We start from the raw sequence: 24,863 nt of genomic DNA on the forward strand, positions 1-24,863 counted from the left end.
CGTTTAAAACCCAGAAGCAACACCAGAGAGGCCGTGCCTGTGTGGCTGATCCCTAATGGCGAAGGTTTGCTGTCATTTCCTTCATCGTGCAGACACTTTTATTCAGTTGGGATCTGCCTGTGGTTTAGATCCCACCAGGAGTGATGTGAGGGGCTGTGAGGGCTGGAGAGGCGATGGTGTCCCCGGGGAGGTGGTGGCTGCCCCCAGAATCAGGCCTCTGTCTCGCTTGCATTGTACAGAGGGTTGAAGTAGAAGACCTGGTGGTCTTTGGGAGCCATCTCCTGCGGTATCTCCTCTCCAGGGTCAGTGACTGGTGGCTCCTGCAGCACCGAGAGAAGGAAAGGCAACTGACGGGCAAGGAAAGAAGCCAAACCCTTGGCAAAACCCACCCAGGCACTGAGTCCGTACAGCTGGTGACCTGCAGGACGGCGGGACCGTCCCACAGATCTCTCCTGGCCTGGGGAAAGGAGGAACCCTGCCAGATGCATTGCACCTTGCATTGCCCCCCCACTGGCACTGGAGTGGGCTCTGGCTGGGCCCCCACCACCCCCTGCCCACAGCCCTGTGTCCTGGGGAAATGGTAACTCACCACGTCAAACATGGGGTTGTCGAAGCCCTTGTCACTGGCTGGTGCAGGGGACGCCGGGTCCTCTGCTCTGTCCCAGGGCCGGTGGAGGTGCAGGGCAGGCAACCTGAGGAGAGACCTGGGCATCACCCACCCACATCCCCCACATCCCAGCAGCTACCCTGGTCAAAACCCTGCGTTTTCAAGAGGTGGATGGGAAAACTAGGGGGCAAATATCAGGCTGTCTTTGAAATAGGATGTTTGTACCCTTTCCCAGGGAAAAGCTGCCATATCCAGCAAAAAACATTAAGCCTGGATGTCTGGGACCTGCATCCTGGAGGGAATTGTTTGTCAGATGCAGACAACCCTAGCACAGGCTTTGCTTTGGAGCCATCACTCTCCCCCTGTGGCCTAAAATGAATTGCCGCGGAGCTGACACCAGTTCCCACTGCAATCTCAACAAACACTAATCACTTTTAACATTATTTTTATGTTATCGTTTTATCCTCTTAATCATCATCACTCCTTTTATTATTGTATTCATTACTCTTATCCTAAGGGTCCCAGTCACCAAACATCATTCCCTGGAGCAGGCACCTGGTGCGGGTGGGCTTAAGCAGTGGGCTCGCACACGACCCCGCAGGTCCTGGGAGCCCATGGATATTTAAACCCTGTGCCTTCAGGCTCTGCGCACACAGCTGGAGGAGCTGTCTACCTGCAGGGAGGCTGTGCCAGGCCCTTTTTGGTGGAAACAAGCTAAATTCACTGGTGGTCAGGACAGCTTTGCTGTGTGGAGGCAGGCTCTGCAGGCTCCCAGCACCTCCTGCCCAATTTGCAGCATCCCTACTGGTATCAGATGCCTTCACGATGCTCTGCAGCACCACCCAAAAGGGCCCTGCCAGGGACAGCCGGGGACAGTCACCCAGGGACGCGCAGCAGGAGCAGGTCGGCTGGGGACGTAGCCTGAGCTCAGGTTCATCCCTGTCTCCTGTAGATACATGAATTTCCCTCCTGCTGCTGACGGAGCTGGTTTCAAAGGCCTGTCCGGCATCCAAAGAAGTGTCAGTGGAAGATAAATCATCAAGTAGCAATTATGGAACTGGGAGCTTTATTTAGAAATTAAATGAAGGCGCGGGTTTATTGCTAGGAAATGTCATGTCAGCACGTGCTGAGCGGCAGGACAAGCATTCCTGGCCACGGCTGCTGCTGCGCAGTGAGAAAACCCCGTTGGAGGAACCAGGAGGGAAGAAACAACCTGACTTATGAGCCTGTGACATGTCCAGCCCGAGCACTGGTGAGCTCATCATCCCCTGGCAGACATCAGTGCACTTCGCACATGCAATTTGAGCAATTCCCACCCCCGTGGTTATAAAATGCATAGGGTCTAAACCCACTCACCCATGTTCAGGGAGGTAAGACAAGCCATAGCGGCTCAGAGGATGGCCTCACGCACAAAAAGGTCTGCCACTAAACCCTGCAAAGTCCTCCACATGAAGGTGGGTGCATGAGCGAGGAGCAGAAGTGGGTGCCCCAAGCACCTGCTATGGGCACTGCTGGGATGCCCTATTCACCACCAGAGCCCGTCTCCAAGCTGCAAGGAGAAAAGGTGATGGAGAAGAGGCGGTTCTGACCAGCTCACAGCTGTGATGCAGTCAGGCCATGTGCCCTGCCATCCCTCCCTTGGGACATGCACACCGCTCTCCATGCAGCATGAGCAACTAATGCACCAGAAGCTGCATTTGCTTTTGGATGCTCACACTCCCTTTCATGGCTACAAAACTGTGGAAAGACTGTTTTGCATTATTTTGATGCGTTTCTATTTAGCAACTGGCAGTTTCAGTCCTCCACCCCCTGGCAGGGCTGCAAACTGATGGGTACAAGGGACAGGAGGTGCCACCAGGCAGCACGTGCAGGCTGTGCAGAGCTGCAGCCGAGCTGCAGCAGCCCTGCTCCTCCAGGGCATGCTGCACCATGCCAAGAAGCAAATCCTCCCAGTCATGGAGGAGACTGAAGTATCAGCCCAAGGGTACAGAAGTGCCTTTCAGCTACCTCACCTCCAATAAACCATGAGGAACAACAAGGGCAATGGTTTTAGACTAGAAGAGGGTAGACCGAGAGAAGATGTAAGAAATTCTTTTGTATCAGGGTGGTGAGACACTGGAACAGGTTGCCCAGAGAAGCTGTGATCCCTCATCCCTGGAAGCGCTCAAGGCCAGGTTGGATGGTGCTTTGAGCAACCTGGGCTAGTGGAAGGTGTCCCTGCCCACAGTGGCAGAGTGGACTAGACGATCTTCAAAGGTCCCTTCCAACCCAAACCATTCTATGCTTCTATGAACCAGTAATGTTGAATATAGCAGACTGCCTGGCCATGGCCACCACTGTGGGAGATCTGGGCAGTACCACATGCTCCTGTGCCACCAGGATAGCTGGAAGGACAGCCTGGGGTGACAGATGGCCCAAAGCAGAAGCCTGGCAATATGCTGCCAGCAGAAACCCCACACCTACCTTAGCTTTCCCTTCCTGTTGAGAAAGAACATGCCCCCAAGGAACAGCAGACAGAAGAGCAGCCCCGAGACCATCCCTGCTGTGATCCTGCTCAAGGCATGGCTCCCCACTTGCCCGCTGAAAGTGCTGCCAGTGGCCACCTCCAGTCTGGCACTTGAAATGCCCAGTGTTTCACCTGGGAAAGAGCAGGAAGAAATAGGGGTGAGAACTGGACAGGGCGACACATCCCCCCACAGACCAGGCAGAGGGAGCCTGCAGCTGAGTCTGGCACTGCTCACCTGCTTCATCACCTTTCCCCGGGGACAGGGGTTGACTCAACTGGGACAAGCCCATGTGAGCCTGCTACGTACACAACAACCACCATGTCCCCTGGCTGTGATCTACGTGCTCATCAGCATCTGCCAGCTCTCGTGGCTGCCTGCACGTGCAGCGCTCTGGCTGGAAAGCAGCTCTGCAGAGAGGGACCCGGGGGTCCTGGAGGGCACCAAGCTGACCATGGCCAGATATGGCACAGAAGGACAATGGTATCCCGGGCTGCAGGATGAGGAGGGTTGCCAGCAGGTCAAGAGAGGTGACCCTTCCCCTCTGCTCTGCCCTGGCAAGACAGAGCTGGAGTGCTGAGCCAGGCTCTTCTCAGCGGTGCCCAGTGACAGGGCAAGAGGCAATGGGCACAACCTGAAATACGGTAAATTCCATTTAGATATAAGAAGAAACTGCTTTACTGCAGCAGTGGTCAATCGCAAGGACAGGCTGCCTGGAGCTGTTAGTGGAGTCTCCGTTCCTGGAGACATTTAAAGCCCAGCTGGACACGTGGGCTGCTGGCAGGGGACAAGGAGCTCCAGACAGCAGGGGGTTTATGTGAGCCTGCGGGGGACCTGCCGGGGAGGACGGCACTATTACCGTGCTGTGCTGTGTCCTCCACGATGTCTGCTGCCAGTTGCTCTGCAGTGGTGCCCATCTGCGCTCCTGTTCCATTATCAATCAGCACAATTTGGATGAGAGGAACGGAACCTCGAGGTATGACTCCCAGGAAGGTCTGCTCTTTGTGCACCTTGGATATGGCCATCTGCACGCCAGCGTACTTGGGCTTTTCAAAACACAAGGAGATGCATAAAGCCCATGAGAGTGGTAGGCAGAAATTAGTCACCTTTATAGACAGCCATTATGGATGCACCAGTAAGGCCCACCTATAAATCTTCATGCTAGCCGTCACTGTTACCTCAGTGCCGTTGTGTTTGCGTTTCCCAGATGAGAGGTTCATATCCCCTCTGCTTTCCAACCTGTGACCAGCACCTGGCATGCAGCATCCCCCACGGAGGTGAGCGTGCCAAGAAAGCAGTTTCATGTAGCACACCCATTAAACGCTGTATTAAGACATGTGCAGCTGTAAGGAGGGCAGGCAGCAGGCTTTCAGCTCAGGATCAATGGAGCAATACCCTGATATCGATCCTTCCAGTGTAACTCAGAGCACACCTCCTCCTCTGGCAGCTCCCAGCCAGGAGAAGGGATGTCATGCCGTGTCTGACAAGCAGTAGCATGGAGTGATGCTTGGCAGAGCATGCATCTGCACGCTGACCAGTGCGGGTTCCCACCCAGTGCTTGCCTACTGGGGAATGAAAAAGCAGCCCAGCGTTGGGAGCTATCTCCCAGAGGCCACAGCATCCCCTGCAGCAGGTTTGCATGACCCCAGGTGCATGGCCTGACCTCCCACGTTATCTAGACCTGGCCTCCTGTGTTTTCTAGACCAGGGTTTCTAGCAAGTCCCCCTGCATCCTCCCCCATCTGCCTGTCGGCAGCTGTCCCTGCCCTGTGGTGAGAGGGGCAGCGTGGCTGTGGTGGGGCACAAGGGACACTGCACCAGCCCCCATGGCAAGCTGGCACATCCAAGAGGCCAAATGTGGGGGGTGAGCCCTGCGGGGTGGTGGGGGGTGAGGCTGAACCTCCCGCAGTGCTGGCACTGAGTGCCCTACTAGACAGCCCCACCAGCATCAAGTCACCGGCAGATGTGGCCGGTGGCTCGTGGCTCCGTTAGCCCCTTCCAGTCTGGCAGGGTGACGTACCTGGCTCAGCAAGGCTTGGACCACTCTGTCCCGGTACTTCTGCAGGTCAAAATCGGGAGTGAAATCCAGGTTAACAGTGGCTCCTGCAGCCCGAAAAGAGACAGATGCGACATTGTCACTGAGCCCAGGCAGAGAGCTGCTGCGGCAGCACAGCTCCGACTGCCGTGAAAGGCACTGGGGACTCTCCAGTATGCAACTGGTCTGGCTGGGCTCAGGAGAGGTGGCTCCACAGCCCTGCCCAAGCAGCGCTGCCCCAGGGAAACCTCTCCCTCCCTCAACAGTCTTTTTATCAACTGGGTTTGATGAAAGGCTTTTGGTTACCACCATGTTCTGGAGGGAAGCTTTCCCTGGAAATCTTTCTCCCACACATCCCTCCAGGAAGCTCTGCATAGAACTGGCTTTGGGGCTGCAAGGCTGCACTTCAGCAACACTACTCTGGCTTGGGGGGGAAGACAGAGAGGAGGGGACACCTTCGCTCCCCATACCACTGTACTGCAGTCACCGAGTCCAATATTTGCCTTGGAAAAAATGCAAGTAAGCATTTGTTGAAATGATGAAATTCTCCTAAAGGCTATAAAGGGCTCTGCTTTTAGAAACCTGTCAGAGAAATGCATGGTGGCATTTTAATGAATTTGGTATGATATACCAAATACCTAGGTACAATTGCGTGTGAAAAATTCCCCTTAGCAACCTTCCAGATAGATTAATGGAGAAGCGCCCATTGCAGAGGGAACACTGTCAATCTGCATGGTTTTATTTTAAATGAAATGAAACAAACTTGCTGTTGGGAAGCTGACATTATGGTGAAACAGGTGCATTTTCCACTGCAAAAACTCAGCAGAGCCCTATTAACTTGATGAGCTGTGACATCCTGACAGGATAAACCAGAGGCAGGGACAAAGGGCTGCAGCTCAGAACAGGCTCGCAAAAGCCAGGCTGATGCTCCAGAGAGATGCCCCAGGAGGGTGGCACAGGGGATGCAGGTGGGACATGCTAACGGGACCCATGGGAACAGTGATACAGCAAACCATCATCCCACAGCAAGCAGCATGCCCCGCACCAAGCCTTCCCATGTGGAGCCAGGGGCAGGGGGCTGGGACAGCTGACGTGGCAGGTAGGAGGAATAGGGCTGTGCCCCCCACTCACCACAGACCCTGCAGCAGTGGCCAAGGGGCTGCAAAGGGCTCTGGCACGCCGGCGCTGGGCACTGCCGCCCTGACACCCCAAGCAGGGCCGCACAGATGCGGTGGCCATCCTAAAGGAGAGCAGGGCAGCATCAGTCACTCATCCCTCAAATTGCAATGGCACCCCCCCAAACTGCAATGGGAGGACTCACCGGGGCGTTCCCGCAGGCACAGCCAGACTTGTCAGGACAGCCGGTGCCTGTCACTTGGAGAGTACCATTGCCGTGAAAATGCAGCGGGGCGGAGGGACCCCGCAGGTACCCAGCCCAGGCCTCTGGGCTGCTGAACTCCTGCGTGGAAAAGAGCAACAAAGCGGGTGAGTATCCCCAGCCGGGTCCCAGCGCTGTCCCCAGGCACCTGGCCTTGCCGCCTTGGTGCCCAGTGCCGTGGCTGATGGCCACCTTAGGGCAGCCCCATCGCAGGCAGTGAGCGCAGCAGGAAAATTCTGCCAGTACACCCACCCGGGCTTTTCCACAGGGCCAACAGAAAAACCCTTTCTAATTTAAAAAACAAACAAACAAAAAGGACTATAAATAAGTCATGAGATGGCTGGGCACTTTTTTCTTCTTGCTTTCACTCTTTCTGCTGGCCCAGAGAATTCAAGTTATCAGCTTTTAGTTACTGGGAGGAAGGGGCTGGATCTGAGGTGTTTTCCTTCCATCTGGGAAGCGTTTCAGTGGGCTTGGCATTAGCAAAGGCTGAGCTGGACGGACCAGCCTCATCCTGCCAAGCTGCTGGCAATTCCCTCACCTGCTGTCTTCCACAGGAGGCTTCTCCATGCCCTGGCACAACAGGAGGATTTCTCATGCCCTGGGCTGAAAATACCCCCCGCAAAGCAAGGAGTGGGCTGGCTCCAAAGGGCCAATGTAGCTTATAAGCTCAGTTTTTAGGAAACCAACAAGCACCTTCTCCTTTCATTGCTCCGCAGCAGCTTCTGCCCCAGTGCATAGCCAGCTGCAGTCCTGGGGGTGGGGGTGGGGCGCAGATCTGGGGGGGATGCTGTGCCATGGGGTAGTCCCAAGGCATCAGCAGGAACAGCATCACTCCAAGCACCCAAGAGCATTCCCCTCTGTATCCCTGGGGCTACATGTGCCCATGGTGAGCTCCATCGAGGTGCTGCCTTGTCTAGAATTGCCTGCACCTGCCTGGACACTGGCTGAGTTTATTGTTCAAAAAGCAGTTACCTAATGCCTGCCCCCAAAATGACAGATCCCAGGCAGTGCAGTGTAGAGATAATAAATAAGTTATGAAATGACTGCCGCATCTCCCACTCCTGGAAGGAGCCTGTGTTTGCTGCTGTGATGCCTGTGATCTTTCACTCCTCCGACCGGCAAGGGATGGGGCTCGGCGTGTGCCTGATTCCTAGGCTGAAGCACAGACGACTGCCAGCGTTTCTATAATTATCCCTCCAATCAATTAGAGAACAGTACCGAAGCAAAGCTGGGAGACGATTGCCGGGCCACAGGCCATGTTAGGGTTGGGGTGACAGGGAGGTGTCCCCAGAGGGGCCCTCAGCTGTGCAGCTGTGGACACATGCCTGGGAAGGGGGCAGCCCCTGGATGCCAGAGAAGATGTCATGTTCTGGTGGTTTGACCCATGCACGTTGGCCGTTATTTTTTTCAATGTGAATAGTGAGATGACCTGTGCTCCCACACTGCAGGGAGGGAGGCGATAACAAAACGGTAGAGGAAAAAAATCCTCGAGCCCATCCACAGCAGCAGCAGCCCCTGAAGCTGCAGCACCGTGGGAATGCCCCACCTCCCCGTACAGCACCGCTCCTCCATCCCTGGTGGTCCTTCCTCTCCTGACCTACTTTGGGGCCCTGGCAAGGAGGTGTCAAGCTGGTTTCTCACCATCCCCATGTTACCTGGCCCATGAGAGAGAGGCTGCGGACGTGAATCACTCGCCGTGATGAGTCAACGTTTACCCGGAAGGAGGTTTCGGGCTGGAAGATAACATCATCATAGCTGCACGGGACTCGTTCCTCATCCACTGAAAAGATGCTCCCGCTTGGCTCCAGCTCCCCGCCGGGGGACACAGCCTGCCACAGTGTGGGGTCAAACCATGCGCGGTGCTCGGCATCGGCAAAACTCACTGTTGCACCTGGAAAAGCAGCAGAAAAGGTTGAGCATGACCCGGACTCAAATCTGCAGCCCCAGTAGGTGCATCAGGGTTGGTGAAACCAGGCGTCGCTTGGCCTGAAGCAAAGGAGCTCACCCTGCAGGCAGGGAGCGAAGGGCTGGCCCCGGCATCACCCTCCCAGGCAGCTGTTGCGGGCACCTCCCAGAGCTCGGGGAGATTTCCAGCGCTCGGGGCTGGGACCTCAGCTCAGCCTGGACCCCGCTTCTGGCTGCAGGTCTCTGGCCCCAGATCCCCCAGGGCATATTGCCCTCTGCTTCTTTAAAGCGCACCTTTATGATTAGGGAGGAAAACAGCTGCCCAAATGCTGAATAATAGCTAAACCAGATAAAAATGGGTATGTTAATTCATGTCCCATTTTCCAAGCAGCCTGGCAGGCCTGCAGAAACACGACTGGTCCTGTTCCCTACCACAGGTAACCCCAAAACCAGTTGTTTTGGTGCCCCATTTAACCACTAATGACTTAACCATTAACCATTTCCCAGCTGGTCACAGTATCATCATGCAGTGCCCTGCTCCCTTTTTACCCCTCTCCAACAGCTGAACCTTTACTGATTCAGTTTATTGACGGAATTATTTGCATTTGTTTTAAAATCATGCTTAAAAAAATCCATTTGTGTAATTTGCCCCAGAAATGCCAGTTAATTTCAGGGGAGCAGCACGTGGTCAGCCCAGTACAAAGTGCAGCTGCCAGAGCATCCCTGATGGGGTGCAAACAGTCCCAAACCATAAAAAAGGTAGGGATGAAGGATTTCAGGGTGGCTCCAGAGAGTCTGATGCTACAGTCCTCCCTCTGGACAGACCCATTTGGACTTTTTCTCTTTTTTTCTCTGTTCTTTTGCTAGTCAGAGTGCAGGCAAAGGCATTCCGCTTGGACTCTTCCTTTCTTGCAGTTGAACTAAAAAGTTACTTGCCACTGAAAGCATCAGGTAGCTTAATGCCCCAAATGCACCTCCCTAGCAAACAGCTGTCAGACTAATAACAGCCACTGATGGTACAAACCTGCTGTCTCAGTCACAGCAAACTTGGGCTGGAGGCTAAGAGGGGAGAGAAGGATGCGCTCGTGCTGAAATGCCTGTGCACACTGAGCCAAGGGCCAGCTCGCTGCGATGGCTGCGGTTCAGCTCACCGGTGTGTAACTCCTAACCAGTTTTCTTTAGAAATACCATGGCAAAGTAAATGAGGGCTTTGATGTGGCTACGTGCTTAATAGGCAGGGTAAAATACAAACAATATTTGCCTCTCTGCTACAACTTCAAAGGTTTCCCTGCTGTAATTATTTTTTTAGAAGACAGGTGATCTAGCAGGAAAAAAAAGATCTGATGTGAGGGAGGTCATCAAAGAAAAGGTAGGTATTAAAAAAGGAGTGATTCACTTTGAGGTGGGCCAGCAAAGACCTTTGTAGCAGTGTTTGGGCTGAATTTGCATGATTCATCTTGGACTGATGAGGTGACTGATCTGGGCACAAAATACCTGAGTCACAGCCTGGATCCCAGCTGCCATCGAAAGCTGCGAATCCTGCACCAGATGCCAGCACCAATTCTCCATTCAGGGGCAGGTACTAGATGAAGGGATTCAGAGTATTACTGTGCAGTCCTGTTGCCAGCCACTCAGGCTTGTATTCAAATAACAGTGCTAATTATTAGGCTGCCTATTACACTTGCTGTCTCTGAGGCACTTTTAAAGTCATTAGGAGTCACCCTTGCCGTGCCCCACGTTAAATCGGCAGGTATCGGCTCCTGTTTTTACAGATGGGGACACTGCGATGGGGAGAGGTAGTTTAACATTGCCTTCCAGTCACGCAGAAAGGCATGAAGCATTCAGGGAAGCAAGAACAAGGGAAAGCAAAATAAGCTCTTTTGACAGCTCTTTCCTCCTCTTGCACACGCTCTCAGCGGCTCAGAAATGGCTTTGTACATTGGTATGCCATGAAAAACCTGACCAGAGGTCCCCTGACTTAATGGGTTCTCACCTCCGGGGGCTGCACTTGCCCTACAAAAAAAAATAACCCAGGGGCCCAAGCAATGCTTGGTGAGGTGTCAGATAGTGGGTTCATGGTGTGAGCTAAAGAAAGCACAAAGTGGCATTTGGCACAGCTTGCCACAGCTACACCCTCCTCCTGTCGGGCAGGACATTGCCAGCAGGTCATCAGGGTCACCACATTTCCCTGGTTTCAGCCTGGGCAGGCTTCTGCTTGGGGGCACAAGGACAAACCTCAGCAGGTGCAGCTTTGCCATGGGGAACCCTTTCGGCAAGGAGCTGTGGCCACCCAGGTCACCAGCTGGCACTGCCAGCTCCGGGACAGGCCTTGCCAAACCACTGTCAGCCGACGGGTTCACAGCGCATGGGTTCTTCAGCCCAGCCGTCTCATTTTACCATGAGAAATTGCCAGAGAGAAAATCAGGTTTTCCCCCAGTATTTTCACACGTCAAGGAGTGAGTGATGTTCAAGGCTCCCTTCTACTGTGACTTGGTCTATCCAGGGCTTTAGCATCACTCCCCAGACAGCAGCCAGAAGCCCCCCAGGACTGCGTTGTGCTGATGCACTGGGTCCTGTGCTCAGGCAGAAGCATGTTAGACGGGATTTTAAGGTTTCATCTACTTAACTGATCTTTAAATATGCATGTAGGTTAGGGAAAGCGAGAATTACGAATGACTGCTGCGGGTGGCTGCGATAGCTCTGTTATTGGCGCAGTCTCGCCTGAGGATGCTGTCCCACAGAGGGACCACCTTGAGGCAGGGGGGAACACATGGTTAAAAGCTCCTCACCCCCACGGTGTAGACAACTGCTTAGAAGCTTAGTGCCTTGGTGGTGCGGTGGTTTGAAGGCCATAGCCTAGCTTTTCCTCTTGGTTCAGGAACTGTGAGAAGCCAGGGTGCAGAGCAGAGGGCAGCTGCCACTGAGAAGAGCCCTGCCGTGCTCCTGGGCACCACCTGCTTCAGACCAAGCAACGCTGTACGTTGGGCTGGACAAGAGGGGATGACAAGATAAATAGCTGATGTCTGGGCAATGTCTGCCCCAAGGGTATGGAGTCTCCCCACCGACCAGGAAGAAGCCTTTGCCTATGGACACTGCCCCATGAGACGGTAGCGTGTGCCATGCCTAACAGGAGACCATGCCATCAAGTTCTCTGAATTTCTACTACCCTTGAATAAAGCCAATTTTTCCAATACCAAAGCACTGAAAGAGGCTGAAAGATCTGCCAGGATAAGAACAGCAACATGTCCTTCAGCCACAGATGCAAAAGCCATGTCTAGTGACATTTTGATGCTCAGGACTTGGCCTGCTTTGAGCTGAGCAAGGTCTATGCTAGCAGCTTCTTTCACAAGATGCTTCACTTCAGAGGTTCCCTGGCTTGTTTTCCTGTGAGCCCATGCAGGAACAGGTGGTAGAACACTTCAGAGCCATCAGCTAATGTCTGTACCCAGGGCAGGTGCCAGCAGCACTGTCAACCAAGTCCCTTCTCCCAAACCCCCTGGGCCACTTCGGGCCGGAGCCCCCTCAGTGCTGCCTCTTGCCCAGTTTGCAGGTCACCACCCTGCAGCCTGCTGTGCATGACGGGGCTAAGCAGCAAGGGTGGCCAGCTGGCTGCTGGGGTACAGCTGAGCTGCTCATGGATGGGACATGATAGATCATTCCACCAGCACAGGGCACCAGCTCTTCACATCAGTCACCTGGGGACACTCAGGCCCTTAGCTGCAGGGACCTTTGGGTGGAGGAAGAAAAATCAGACAGCAGCTGCTGGTGACAAGGATGGGTGACAGCAAGGCCATGGCTGGCTGGCCTCTGCTTGCTTTCCCAGGCTGCAGAAGCTGGTGTTTGTGAATGCTGTGGCTAGATCAAGTGCCCAGGGTTGGGAAGTCCCTGCTCTCATCTCTGCCTGCCTGACAGTTCTTTTCCCTGTAGTTACCAAACGCTTTGACTATAGCTGTGGGTCAGAGCTTCCCAAACACCCTGTGGTGTCCATGCAGGACACAATGAGCTTTCCTGTCCAGGGGGTTGGCCATTCAGGTCTTCACAAAGTAACTAGGGGGGAGAAAAACACCACAGAGACAATGCTTAGACAAGTATGTGCCTAGATTTGTAAGCTGCAACACTCGTGCTGCTCCAGGGAGCAATGCAAGAGCACTGTGTGCACCGAACGCACAAAGTAAAGCAAGGAAAACCTCGTAAGGATCCACCTGGTGCAGCTGAGTTCAGTGTGGCAAGAGCAGAGATAAGGCGGGCTTGCTTGGTTAGATACACATGCGAGTGCACACAGACGCACAAATACTGGTTCAGTGACCAACCAAGGTCGCATCCTCCTGGGCCTGCAAGGGCCCAGGTGAGCGGGGACTGGGTGGGGTGCAGAGCAGGCGCAGGTCAGCAGTGCACAGCACCAATCCTGCCCGCGGAAAGACACAAGAGGAAATGTTCACGCTAAATCTGTCCCATGCCTGCAGTGCCTGTGCAGGGCTCTGGAGACGCTGGGCTCTCTGCGGAAATGAAGCTTCTCCAGCTACCATTGGAGATCCCCCTCCACCACCGAGGCCAGAAGCCCAGGCTGGCTGGACTTCCCCCCCCAAGCCCAGAGGAAGCTGTCCATGTGAGTGTGAGTGTGAGTGTGGCAGAGAAACGAGAGTCCCACGGCACACACGCTGTCCCAGCTGCTGACTCCACACTCTGGGACTGCCCAAACATTGTCAGCACCAGCCCTGGGATTAAAATGCAACACAAGACAATGCAAGCTGGGGGATGGAGCCACCTCACCTCCACAAACATGACGTGCAAGAAGAGCCCTGTACTTCTGCTTTGTAGCAGGAATTTCTGAAGCTGGTCCCTGCAGATACAGCTCCTTGTCCACCGAGGCAGAGGTGCTGCCCATCCACCACCAGTGCTCCCCAAGATGCACACCACTGGGGAGCATTTCAGAAGTGGCTCTGTCATCTAGGCGATCTTAGTTTGTAAACAATTTGCCATTTCTTTTTTCCTAACATAAGTTAAGCATCTCAGCTCACTGCAGGGGATAAATGGACACTGCTTGGGCAGTGGTTTTCTGCATTTGGGAGTTTAGTATAGAAATTGCATATAGGCTGGGCTGCTTTCCAAGTACATTTTGAACTGAGCAATGACATGTACCAAAGGACCAGAGCCAAAAAGCAGGCAGTTTCATCTGCTTTCCCTTGCTCCTGCCAGCCTGTACTCCAGGGCCATTAATACAGCGAGCTTAGAGTCCCACTAGTCATTTTCTGTCCCTGATACTGGTAAATGACTTACCTCCTCGGTCATCCTTATCAAGTGTAGTGACAACTGGAACACAATCATCATATTTCTCATCAAAGTCAGGGAAAATAAAAAAAAAAGAGGAAAAACCCCATGTGGCTCTCAGCTCAGAGTGACCACGTTTGTAACCACAGTGTTGGACCACTGAGAAGAAATCCTGCTGCCCCAACACATAAGCGAAAATGAAACTAACCTCTGAAAGGGCCGAAAGGCAGCTTTTGAAGTGGGTGGCTTTGAACCAGCCTCTGGCACATCCCGACCCTCCTCAATTCACGAGCATCAGGCTGAGATGACTGACAGCAGCAGTGTGACTGGCATGTCACCATCACCAGCGCAGGAAAAAATGCAGCACTTCTGCTTTGAACCTGGATGAGCGATGGTCATGATTGCAGCCAGCTCTTCCCCCAGCCTTGTTTTAATTTGCAGCACCAACACATTTGAATTCCTTGGTCAGGTGAGAAGTGCCACCATCCCCATCATGCAATGCTGAGACTGCCTGGGCACACTGGGCTCTGCAGCGCTGTGCCCATGGGTGCACCAGTGAGCAGGTCGTCAGCCATCAGGGCTGCACATGGCTCCTGGATACTTCCCATCACCTGGTACCCAGCCTGGGACCAGCTTTGGGGCTGGTGCTGGTGGCACTCCATCAAAAAACATCGCCAGGGTAGGATGCGAGGGGATTATTTCTCCAACACAGAGTCCTGTAACCCACCACAGGCATTAATGCACAAGTAAAATTATTTCTGTATCATCTCCTCCAGTCCTGCTTTCCTGGGGCAGCAGCAGCCCGCAGATGGCAGCAGGCAGCCCCTGCCTGCTGCTGCCCATGGGTGGGAATAGTGGGGGTTTTCCCAACGCCCATTGGTGCCAGGGGGTCTGAGCACAGCTGGGTGTGTGGGTGCTTGGGTGGGAGCCAGCCGCTGGCTGAAGGCTCCAGAAAGGCATGGTGCCAGAGTCATCTGCAGGTGAATCCCTTTGATGGCTCTGGAGCATTGCCAGGGGCTTGCTCGCCACAGGGTTCCTTGGGTTCGTTAGCAGGGGTTCACTCATCCGCTGCCCAGGCGAAGGTCCCACCTGCAGCCTCAGGCCAGCATCCTTCGCGCTGGCTGCACGTGCCACCCCACACCCCCAGCCTGCCGCCAGCTCTAGCCTGCCCCCACCACGGCCCCTGATCCTGCACTGGCTATTCCAGGTCCTCCATGAGAGGGGCCAGCAAGGCAGGATGACCTGCAGCCCCCTTGAGACCTCTGGGTGAACCGAGAAGGGCAACCTGCTACTGGACTAGGACCTTGCTGCCCAAATTGCTCCCTGCCCAGCCACATGCTCCCATGTGGAGTGGGGCTTTAGAATCCCAAGGAAACCAGGCAAAACCCACATTTTTTTTATCCTCGTGAAATCCACGCTCAAGCAGGCTGGCACAGGACACAGAAGCTAGTGCTTCTCTCTGCTGGACTGCTCAGCAGCAGGCAGAAGATGCCCACCAGCCCTCCTCTGCTCCTAGCAATAACTCACCCCTCTGCTTTCATCCCCCCAGAGCAGGCAGGGGCACAGGCAAAGGAGCGGTGGGCTGGCAGGACATCATCATTTCAGCATCATCCCCTGCGAGCTAATGAGGCACTTGGCTGCTCTCCCATGCCTGCGTCCCTGCCTCCCCCTCCCGTAAGGCAGGGTCCTTTGGCAGCAGCATGGCCACGCTCTCATTAATACAGGAGCCGGTTCCCCGCCGTGTCTGCTTGTCATGTTTTACGTTGCATTTTGGGGTTAGGGCTCCCTACATCACCTGCCCAAGCTGACCTTGCCACCACATCCCCTGGCACGTGGGTGGCCTGGCGCACTGGGCTTCCAAAACATCACGCTCCTGCCTGTCCCCACAAAGGTGCAGCTCCTGGCCATCCCACACAGGTACTGGCCATCACCCGCCTTGCCAAACCACCCTGCGGAGCCCAATAAAAGCCATGAGGGGGTAAAGAAAGCAATGGACTCAAAAAGGCCATGGATTTGACTGGAGCACCCCAGTGCACACTTCCAGATGTGGAGCCAACCAGGCTCCAGCAGGGTGCAGCAATCAGGTGTCCCAGGGAGACAGGAGGACATTGGGACACCATCGGGGAGTGCATTAAGGTAAACCAGCCCAAGACACCTGACTTACAGATGCAGAAGGCACGCAGAGGCTTAAAGCCATTTGCCAAATCTACTTCAGGTTAGTTCAGCTCATTTTCCGGAACCTCCCTCCACAGGCAAGGTCAGAAAGAGCTGGAAAGCGGCTTGAGCTGTGGGCAGGGAAGCCAACCCCCCCCAGCAAGGGCCAGCAGACTGTCCACAGAGCAGCCACCCAGCCAGACCTGCCCCAGCATCCACTCCAGCCCAGGATGCAGAAAAGCTGCTCCACTCATCACAGGTTTTAGTAAGTCCTTCTGCTGGAAGCTAGCCTGCAAGGAGCAAATAAACTCGGGGAGGCGCCTGTAAAAGGCTGCCTTACTGCACTCCTTTCCTAGGGCAAACCTTCAGCAGGAACACTGCTGGAGAAAAACTGGCAGGACTGGGGCTTGTAATTATGTGCTGGCACTCACACACGCACTCCTGTGAAAATTTTTACCTTCATCTCAGGAGAAGGAAAAATAATCCTTTTCCTGGGTATCTCGTTACCCTGCCTTTTGGGGAGCAGAGCAGAGGGAGTGCTGGTGCCTGGGACGAGCACAGACTGTGGCAATTCATTAGAGCCGGTGCCCCTGGAGAGCAATTGGCATTTCAAGATCAATCTCTGCCAGGAACCGAGCAGGAGCATCCTGCAGCAAAGCCGAGTACATTCTGCTCTCGCAATTAGGCAGCTAAAAATATAAGGCTGGGCAAGGCGTCACCAGTTAGACACCAGTGCTCACGCGCTCCCGACCCTCACCCAGACTTTGTGGTCCCTCATGGGATGGGCAGGGAGGAAGTACAGGCAGCTCTCACCACCGTGGCAGGGCTTGGTGATGGGGCAGAGCTGGAAAGGTGACATCAGTGCTGCCGAATAACCCCGGGCAGTGCCCTGACCCTGGCACCATGGGGGTTGAACGAGGCTACTTCTGCCCACGTGGCTAAACCTGACTCCTGCCACCCCAAAAATAGCAAGCAGCATCATCCATCCCTGAGCTGCGCTGCAGTGCTGGCTGGCTCAGGCACAAACTGTACCAGGGCTGGTTGTTATCGGGGCAGATGCTGGGCTTGCAGTTGCAGCATGCCCTGGCCTGGCTCCCTTTGGAAGCAGAGCCATAGCCAGAGGGTCCAACCCCCTCAGAGGAGCCCTTCACTGCAGCAGGGAGACAAGCAAAGCCAAAGCCTTCCTTGCCCTGGAGCACCCGTGTCAGACACAGCCACTCCGAGCACCTCCATCATTTTGGGGGCTTTACTCCCAGGTGCCTGTGAAAGCCGGCTAAATACTGATCTGCATCTTTAGGCAGCTAAGTACCATACAAAATCCAGCTTAATCACAACAGTTGTGCTTCAAAGTCACTTACACTTGAGCTGGATTTGGATTTAGTGTGTGGCTGAATTAAGGATCCACACAAAACTCCAGATCAAATAACCACTGAGGTGGGTGACAACTGGCTTTCCCTCGAGCAGGGAGGCAGGTTGCCTGCCCCGCATGCCCCAACAGCCCCAGGCTCCTCCCAGGAAAGCAGCTCCCAGCACTTGGATGGTGCCTACGTGGGATGGATGGGGAGGGGAGCTAGAGGGATCACCGTACAGAAGTGTTTCCTGTAACATAAATGTCTCGGGTGGGGGCTGATGGTGGCACATGAGGACCCCCAGCACCTCAGGGCTTGCTCCACGCAGCTGGGGAGTTGGGATGGGAGGTCTCATGCTGCTCCTCCACCGGTGGGGCACTGGCACCAAGCATCCCCTCCCTGCACCCACTGCAGCAGGCACCATCCTCATGAAAGTCAATCAGAACCCAGCCCCTTCCCTGGCTGTGAATTTCCTCCTGCACTACTATGGCAAGCAATGTTCTCCTTTTTTTTTTTGGCCAAAGTCTGTATAGCATCTCCATGGCGACTCTAAAGCTTAATGTATTCCTGCTGATTTAAGTGATTAATGCTCCAGTGCGGCACGGCCAGCAGCTGAACAGGTGCAGCCCAGCCTCTCTGCAAAAAGCCTCATGACCAATTCATTTTCTAACCAGCTGGTTGCCAAATTTCATGCCATCCCCACAAGTGGCAAACTGGCTCAGGTGCCGGGTTTGAATTCTTTTTCATCCCTAACCTTGGCAGTCTTTGTATCACCTGGTGACAATGGAGCACAGCAGTACACAGGAGGGAAGCGGCTGAGCTGAAATTAAAAAGAATTTTTGACGACCGCACTAGGAAACTTGCTGGGACAGTTCGTTGCCAACCTTTGGGGCGGTGATACTCAGAAGGACGGTATGGGCTGCAGTACGGGTTATGGCCTAGGACGAGCTTGGCTGCTTACAAGTGGCGCAGTCTGTGCAGCGGCAGGGCTAGCCCCTGGCTGGAGGGGAGCAGTGCTGCGCTCTCACAGCCCGTGCTGCTGCCACGATTTATTCCCTTGTGGCCCCCCCAGCCTTCCTCTCCTGCGGAGTGGTGGGATTGTCATACTCACTGTAACCCTGGAGCCTACACAGCCACTTACCAGCACCAGGATCCCGGAGAAACCCCAGGGCAGCAGCGAGACCCTGGGGTCTCCCACAAGGACTGCTGGATCCTTTGATCGGGATGAGTTGGGGGCCACTCTGGCACCCTGGCCCCATCACTCAGGGGATGTGTGGGAAAGACCCCCCTGAGCAGCCAGCACGTGGTCGGCACGGCCACGGATTCCTTGGCTCAGCTCGGCTCTTCAGCTTGGTGGTGAAAGGCTCGCACCATAATGAATAACGCTGCTCTGCAATTACGCACTTTGCAGGCCCCTGATGAAAGTACTTTAGAAATATTATACATTCATCTGTAAGTAAAATAAAATCTACTGGAGTGATATTTCGCTCTTTTCTTCTCTGGGTAAATTCCACATCATTTATTATATTATATTTGAACGTATTTCCCCAGTACATTCTTTCCTTCAAAATTCGTATTTTAAATGCCATATAAATAAAGTAACTCCTCCAAATATTTGTAGAGGAATTAAATGTGGTGCATGGTGTTATTAAAGCATCAAAACTATTAGTGGCGTAGACAGCCTGAACAAACTACACCACAAATTTCAAGTGCTTGTTCGAATTCAACAGCCTATAAAAGAGCAAAGCTGCCCTAAAACCGAGGGGAAACTCAGCTGCGAGCTCGCCCTGTGCAGGGGAGGAGATTTTTCAAATGGGATCCGGCCCATTTTGGGCCATCCTGGTGCTTTTTGCTTTTATTCCTCCCTGTTAAATTTGACTCTTCAAACCATGGGGATCAAGACCCCACGATTTCATGGCTGCCTGTCAGCCTGCTCTGGGCAGGGCTCCTCTTTTGGGGGGACACTGGGCTGCTGAGGAACCCCTCTGAGGCAAGGCTCCCCAGCCTCATCTCACTCAACACATGCATTTCAGTAGTGTGCTGTGTCCATCCTGTCACAACCAGGCTAATAACATTGCAGAAAACTATATAACTCTATGGCACTTGAAAGAAAATTTCTTGAGCAACATTTTGGGATTTCCCAGAACGGTTTGTTTTCATTTCAAGGTATTTTGATGTCAGCTTTAGTTAGTCTCTGCCTGGGGCTAGTGCCTGCTCTGCATCAGCAATGCCATGGGTTGGTGCTGTCAGCAAAAATACCATCAAAGTCTCTCAGTCCCATAGAGGAGGTTTATCCTTCCTTTGGGGAGAAAAATTTCATTTCTTCCCAATGAAAGTGAGTTTTGGGGTGCTGTCCCCCATCTCCCATAATGAAAAAAAATAATCCCAGAAACAGGCTTTTTAGCTCCATGGTACAGAGAGACACAGCCTGCCGTGACTCTAGTCCCTTGCCCCAGCCAAGGTGTCCTCCTCTGGCTGGACAATGGAGCAAACTGTCAAAGTCCCTGGAGAGGTGGATGGGGCCGTGCCACGCAGCTGGCAGTGCTCCAGCACCAGCCCTGCCCTCGCCCACCCACCAGGCACCTCTGCACGCCGCCTTACCACGTCTGTCAGTGCGTGGGGAGAGCTGATGAAGACCGAGACCACCTGTAAAAAAAAGCAAAAGTAAAAGCATATGTTTCCCCGGCAGGTAAAGGGCTTCCGATGCCCAATGAGGTTTTGCAAAAAATAAATAAAATAAAAAAGTTCGGTACCTTATTCTCCTCAAAATGAACACATCACCGCACAGGGGGCTCTGCCTTTATCCCAGTTGGAGGCGGCTTCAAAATTGGTGTTGGGGATCCACTGCTTGTACACGGCGGCAGTGGCAGCTGGGAGGAGCAGGAAAACCATGAAAACAAGTCCATGGGAGGCACTGGGAGCCATCTCCAGGATGCGTTATAGGATGGTTTAGCTTTTTTTAGGCCAGGTTTGGGGATTTTTCCACCAAAAGAGCAGCCCCTAAGTGTTTCCAGTTGAGCAGTCACAGCTTTCCTCTGCACAGGGGTATTTTTTGGCTGAGTGATGGTTTTACCCACCCGGTAGGAAGAGGAGTAAGGGGCAAATACTTGGCAGGCAGAGAGGAGGCAGGAAAGTCCTGCAAGACAATAGGCACCACTGCGGTACCTAAGTGTTCAATGCAGTGGGTTGTGTTGGCACTCGGACTAATTAAATGTGCAGAGATCTCTCAGCCTTGGTGTTTCCAGTAGATACAGAGCAGGCATGCAGAGCAGGCAGGACTGTGAGGACAAGGCAAGAGGAAAAAAGGCATTTCCTATGGGACGTGTAGCAAAAACTATGGGCTGGTTTCATGTGCCTGGGGCTGGAGGGAGAGGATTCAATGGTGTTCTGCAGCTTGAGGCACTGGCAGGTTGGGAGATAGAGGTCTTCCCCACGGGGTTGGCTGGGACAGTGGCGGTCCTGTCCCCACAGGATCCCCACAGGCTGTGGCAGAGGTGGGTTTCCACTCTGTCCCACTCTGTTTGCATGAGCATTGCGGAGCCACGTGCCTCCCAGCCTGACATCACCCGGGCTTGGCTGGGGATGCATGTTCAGCTGGAGAGGAATCTCCAGCAGCCAAAATTAAAATGGCTTTGGGCAGGTGAGTTATGAGACAGAAAGAGGGCAGAAAAAAAGAAAAAAGAAAAAAACGTTTGCTCTTAATATAGGTGTTCTTTTCTTTAGAGGGAACCCCACAAACTACAAAATTCATAGCAAGCCAGTGGTGGGGGACCAGGATGTGGAGTGGGACTTGGGTGCTGGAGGTTGGGTGAAGGGGACAGGAGGGGGCGTGGGACCCCCCAGCCCAGCCTGGGGAGACAGGCGTGTCTGAATGACTCTGGCTGACGGAGGGAGGTGCACTGCAAGAAACCTGGGCCCTGCTAGTCCATGCGATGGGAGGGATGTGACCAGTTGTGCTAAATAGACTCTGCAGAGGCTTTATCAGCACACAAGGATGGCCTCAGAGCACAAGTCACTCTGTCTGACTCGGCCAGGGGCTCTGCTGAGACCATTGCGGTACGTAGCCATGTCCAGGTGAAGAGAAAATTATGTATTTTTAACCAGAATGAAATCCTGATGTAGGAATAGGGGCTGAAGCCTGGGTGCAAGGTGCAGGGGGCTCTCCCAGCCCCACGCCAGGCTGCCGCCACCACTTTCTGCTGCATGAAGGAGCCCTCAGAGCAAACGCTCCCTGCCCCATATCCACTTTAAAACTCCTGGAAGGGAAAAAAGACTGCAACAGTGATAAGAACAGGACCCAGATAGCTGCCTGCAGTGTTGTGGGCACAAATGTGTTGCTGGCTTGGAGCTGAAAAGAGCTTGAGAAAGGAAAAGCCCCCCAGATGGCAACTGCAAGTTGTTCTGTCCCTGCTGCGGTTGACTTGTGTCCCTCCCATGCCGGGAAGTCGGGGAACAGAGGTTAAAGCTTCAGCAGAAAGGTGCAGCCAGCCCCATTGCACACACACCTCATACTCCCGCAGCTGCAAAGATATTTGACGCAACTTGCAAGTTGTGTCAAGCAAGCTCATGCCACACCACACCGAAGAGATGGCTCCGTTGGCAGCAGCATCTCCATCTCCTCCGGCCCGGAGCTCTGGGGCCGCAGAGGTTCATCTCCACTTGCCAAGCCTGTTCCCCCCATAACCACTGTGCTGATGCATTCCTGCACCCTCCACAGCCCTGGAAATATCAGCGTGCTATTTAATCAGCCTTGTCTCCAGGGAAGCGCAGTCCTTGAACATCAAAGCTACATGCATATTCAACAGAGTGTGTCCTGCAGTGCAGAGCTGCTGGCTTCAAATAAGAGCAGGAAAACCCGAGCTGCGGAGGTGCAGTGGACACCATACGGTAATCCAGCCTCATTCCCCTGCTTTCCCTCTCCGTCCAGTTAGAAACGCCTTTTCCTATTTGCATTACAGAGACACTTAAGTGACAGATCCTGCAGCTCTGCTCCAAAACAGGATTGCCAAAGGCACACCCAAAATGGGGAAGTCATCCAGCGGTCACCCCTGCTCACCATGGCAGTCAAGCCTTGGGCATACTCACCGGGAGCTGCAGGAACACTGAGGAGGAGGAACAGGTGCTTCATTTCGGCAGCAGGCTGCCAGCCCTCGCCTCTGCAGCCCCTGCCCAGCTGGACCTTGGACCCTCTTCCTGGCAGCACGTGATGGGCTCAGCCTGGAGGAGGTTGTAGGAGAAGAGGGTAACCAGTACGGGAGGCAGGTTTCCCCCAGCACTATCCAGACCCTCCCTTAGCTCCGAAGCTGGTTTTGCTCTCAGCTCCTTCCCAAAGCTCCCCCCTCCTCGGCATCCCGTGGGATAGCTGCTGGGGAAGGAAGTGGGGAGGTGAGGGCGGTGGTCCCCCAGCTTGGCTTGCCGGACCTTGCCACCCACGTTCCCTTCACCCATCCGGGTCCTGCCAAAGGGTGGTGAGCACAAACAGGCTGCATGCACGTCCCACCCCGCTCTCCCCTGCAGAATGCCAGCTACCTTGTAATTACTAATAATGGCCTCAATGTATTTCCAATTAGCTCACTTGGAAGAGAGCAGCTCCCAGCGATGACTTGTAATTGTACTTTGGCCACCAGCTGATTTACTCATTACCCGGCACACGCCGCGGCAGCGCCAGCGCAGCCCCACGCTGCTTTTGTTGAGGCTGCCGGGGTTCGAAAGGGGCAGCTGGTGGTGGCACCAGTGCACGTGGCTGTGGGAGGGGAGGAACAACACCATCCACCTCTTCTGTCCCAGCGTGGACTGATGCTGCGTGCAGGTCCAGGCCCACATCTTTACAAGGGTGCAAAAGGTGGGAGGAGCAGAAAAGGATGGGAGGAAAGCAATACCATCCTGGGAAGAGGACAGCGTGGGGATAGTGACAAGAGGCCTATGCCATGAGAAGAGCTGGGAGGCTCAGCACCCCTCCAGCACGGACCCTTTAGCTGACACTGGTACAAGGCAGGGGAAGGGCAGAGGGTTTGTGAATGCATGGGTTTACAGGAGCCCAGGAGGAGACTGGAGAAATGCTTGGAAGAGACACCCGTGGAGGGGTCACAAACCGCAAGAAACTCTGACCTGACACCAGCGAGGATTTAAGAGTGCAGGAGGGGTAACAGGTCATCCCCGTCCCACCCATCATGTTCCCACTGCTTCCCAGCTTCCAGCTGGGCAGACCGGGAGAGAGTGGGAACCAGGGACCCATCACTACTAGGTAAAATCTTTGTCTTCCAAAACTTTAACCCATTTGGTGCCATTTCCCACCTCTGCTGCAAGCACAGGAGTGAGAAGAGCAGCAGGGCTCCTGCCCCAGGGTGCCCCAGCGCAGCCCCAGGCGATGCACTGTGCCCTGCAAAGAAAGGCACATGGAGGTCCCCCTGCCTGGAGCTCTGTCCCTACCGGTGTCACAAGCGTGGCCCATGAATTGCCAAGAGAAAAAGCCCCTGAGCAGCAGCTCTCAGCCTGGGTATCAGTGAAAATGCAGTCAGCACTTTCCGCACAGGGAGCTGAATGCCAAGAGATGTCCTCGAGGTGAAAGGCTCCTGCGCTCTCATTACCACTCACAAATCTCCTCCAGGGACTCTCGGGTGAATGCTGGCTGCAGTGAGATGTCCTGTGTTTAATGTGTGTGTGTGAATATAAATCATGGATACTCAGGAATAATAGCTTGGAAAAAGGACTGCAGTGTGCAGAGGGCAGCATGCATGCTCGTCTGTGGCCTCAGCATCCCTCAGCTGAGGTGGGGAGGAGGGAAGAAACAGCTCACAGGACCCTGTGCAGAGAGAAATGCGATGGCCCCTGAAACCTGGTATTTTGGTGGGGGTGGGGGTGCTTCACACCTTCATTTTTACTTTTTGTACCCGGCAGCTGCTGCTTTTCAGTGCTGCTCGTTTCAGCTGCTCAGCAGCTCTGGTCCCACCGAAGCTGATACTTGCTTGATTTTTAGCGTGCCAGGATTCATCTGACAAGCAGATAAGGGCCTAAAATACCCAACCTATCCTGTATTCATCAAAAAGCCTGTGAAATCCTGGCTGTGGATGGACAGTCCCCACTCCCCCTGCTCTAGTGTTGGGGTAGGACAGAGCAGAGCAATTACAGAAATCCCAGCAAAACCTGTTACTGGGGACAGCTGCCCACTGCAGTGTTGCTGCTAGGACTGAGGTGACAGAATTAACCAGCCTGTGCTGTGGCTCTCTCCCCGGGGCCAGAGCATGCTCCTTTCCAACCTTTTGCCCCTGCTACCGCCCCAAGATGCTGCTGTGCCCCAGGACCAGGCTGGATGGGAGTGAGGTTTGGATCAGGTGTTACAGAAAAAGAGAAACAAAGACAAAAGGAAGCAGAAATCAGTCCCCAGAAACGAAAGCAGCTGCCTGAGTGCAGAGATCAGCATGTTCTACTCCTTGCCACCAGCCCGCCCTTCTGCTCCCCCAGCCTGCTCCCCCTGTGCTGGCTGCCGCAATACCCCTGGGAGGGTGAGCACATCGCTGACGCAGAGGGGGAAAACAGTGCACAGCGGATGCTTGACCTTCCCAGCACAGAGTTATAAACCGGTAGCAAAGCCAGAAACACCGTTCCCCTTAGCCAGCCAGCAAAGCCACCTCCTAAGCCCATGAGGGACACCCAGCACCTCT

The 24,863-nt window shown here is 54.1% G+C and overlaps 1 protein-coding gene across 1 annotated transcript; it reads right to left on the minus strand.

Annotated features, from left to right (window-relative positions):
* On the minus strand, positions 1 to 22,413 carry AMN (amnion associated transmembrane protein). Its single transcript, XM_037396227.1, is given in 13 exon segments — positions 1 to 320; positions 590 to 692; positions 3,071 to 3,245; positions 3,971 to 4,157; positions 5,131 to 5,213; positions 6,277 to 6,385; positions 6,467 to 6,604; positions 8,182 to 8,417; positions 9,926 to 10,013; positions 19,804 to 19,848; positions 19,956 to 19,980; positions 19,982 to 20,072; positions 22,288 to 22,413. Coding segments are annotated over 13 exon segments (1,434 nt in total). The 5' UTR covers positions 22,331 to 22,413; the 3' UTR covers positions 1 to 209.
* Between the last annotated feature and the right edge of the window lie 2,450 nt (positions 22,414 to 24,863).

Source organism: Falco rusticolus, chromosome 7 (genome assembly GCF_015220075.1).
Source record: "Falco rusticolus isolate bFalRus1 chromosome 7, bFalRus1.pri, whole genome shotgun sequence".
NCBI classification, from domain to species: Eukaryota; Metazoa; Chordata; class Aves; order Falconiformes; family Falconidae; genus Falco; species Falco rusticolus.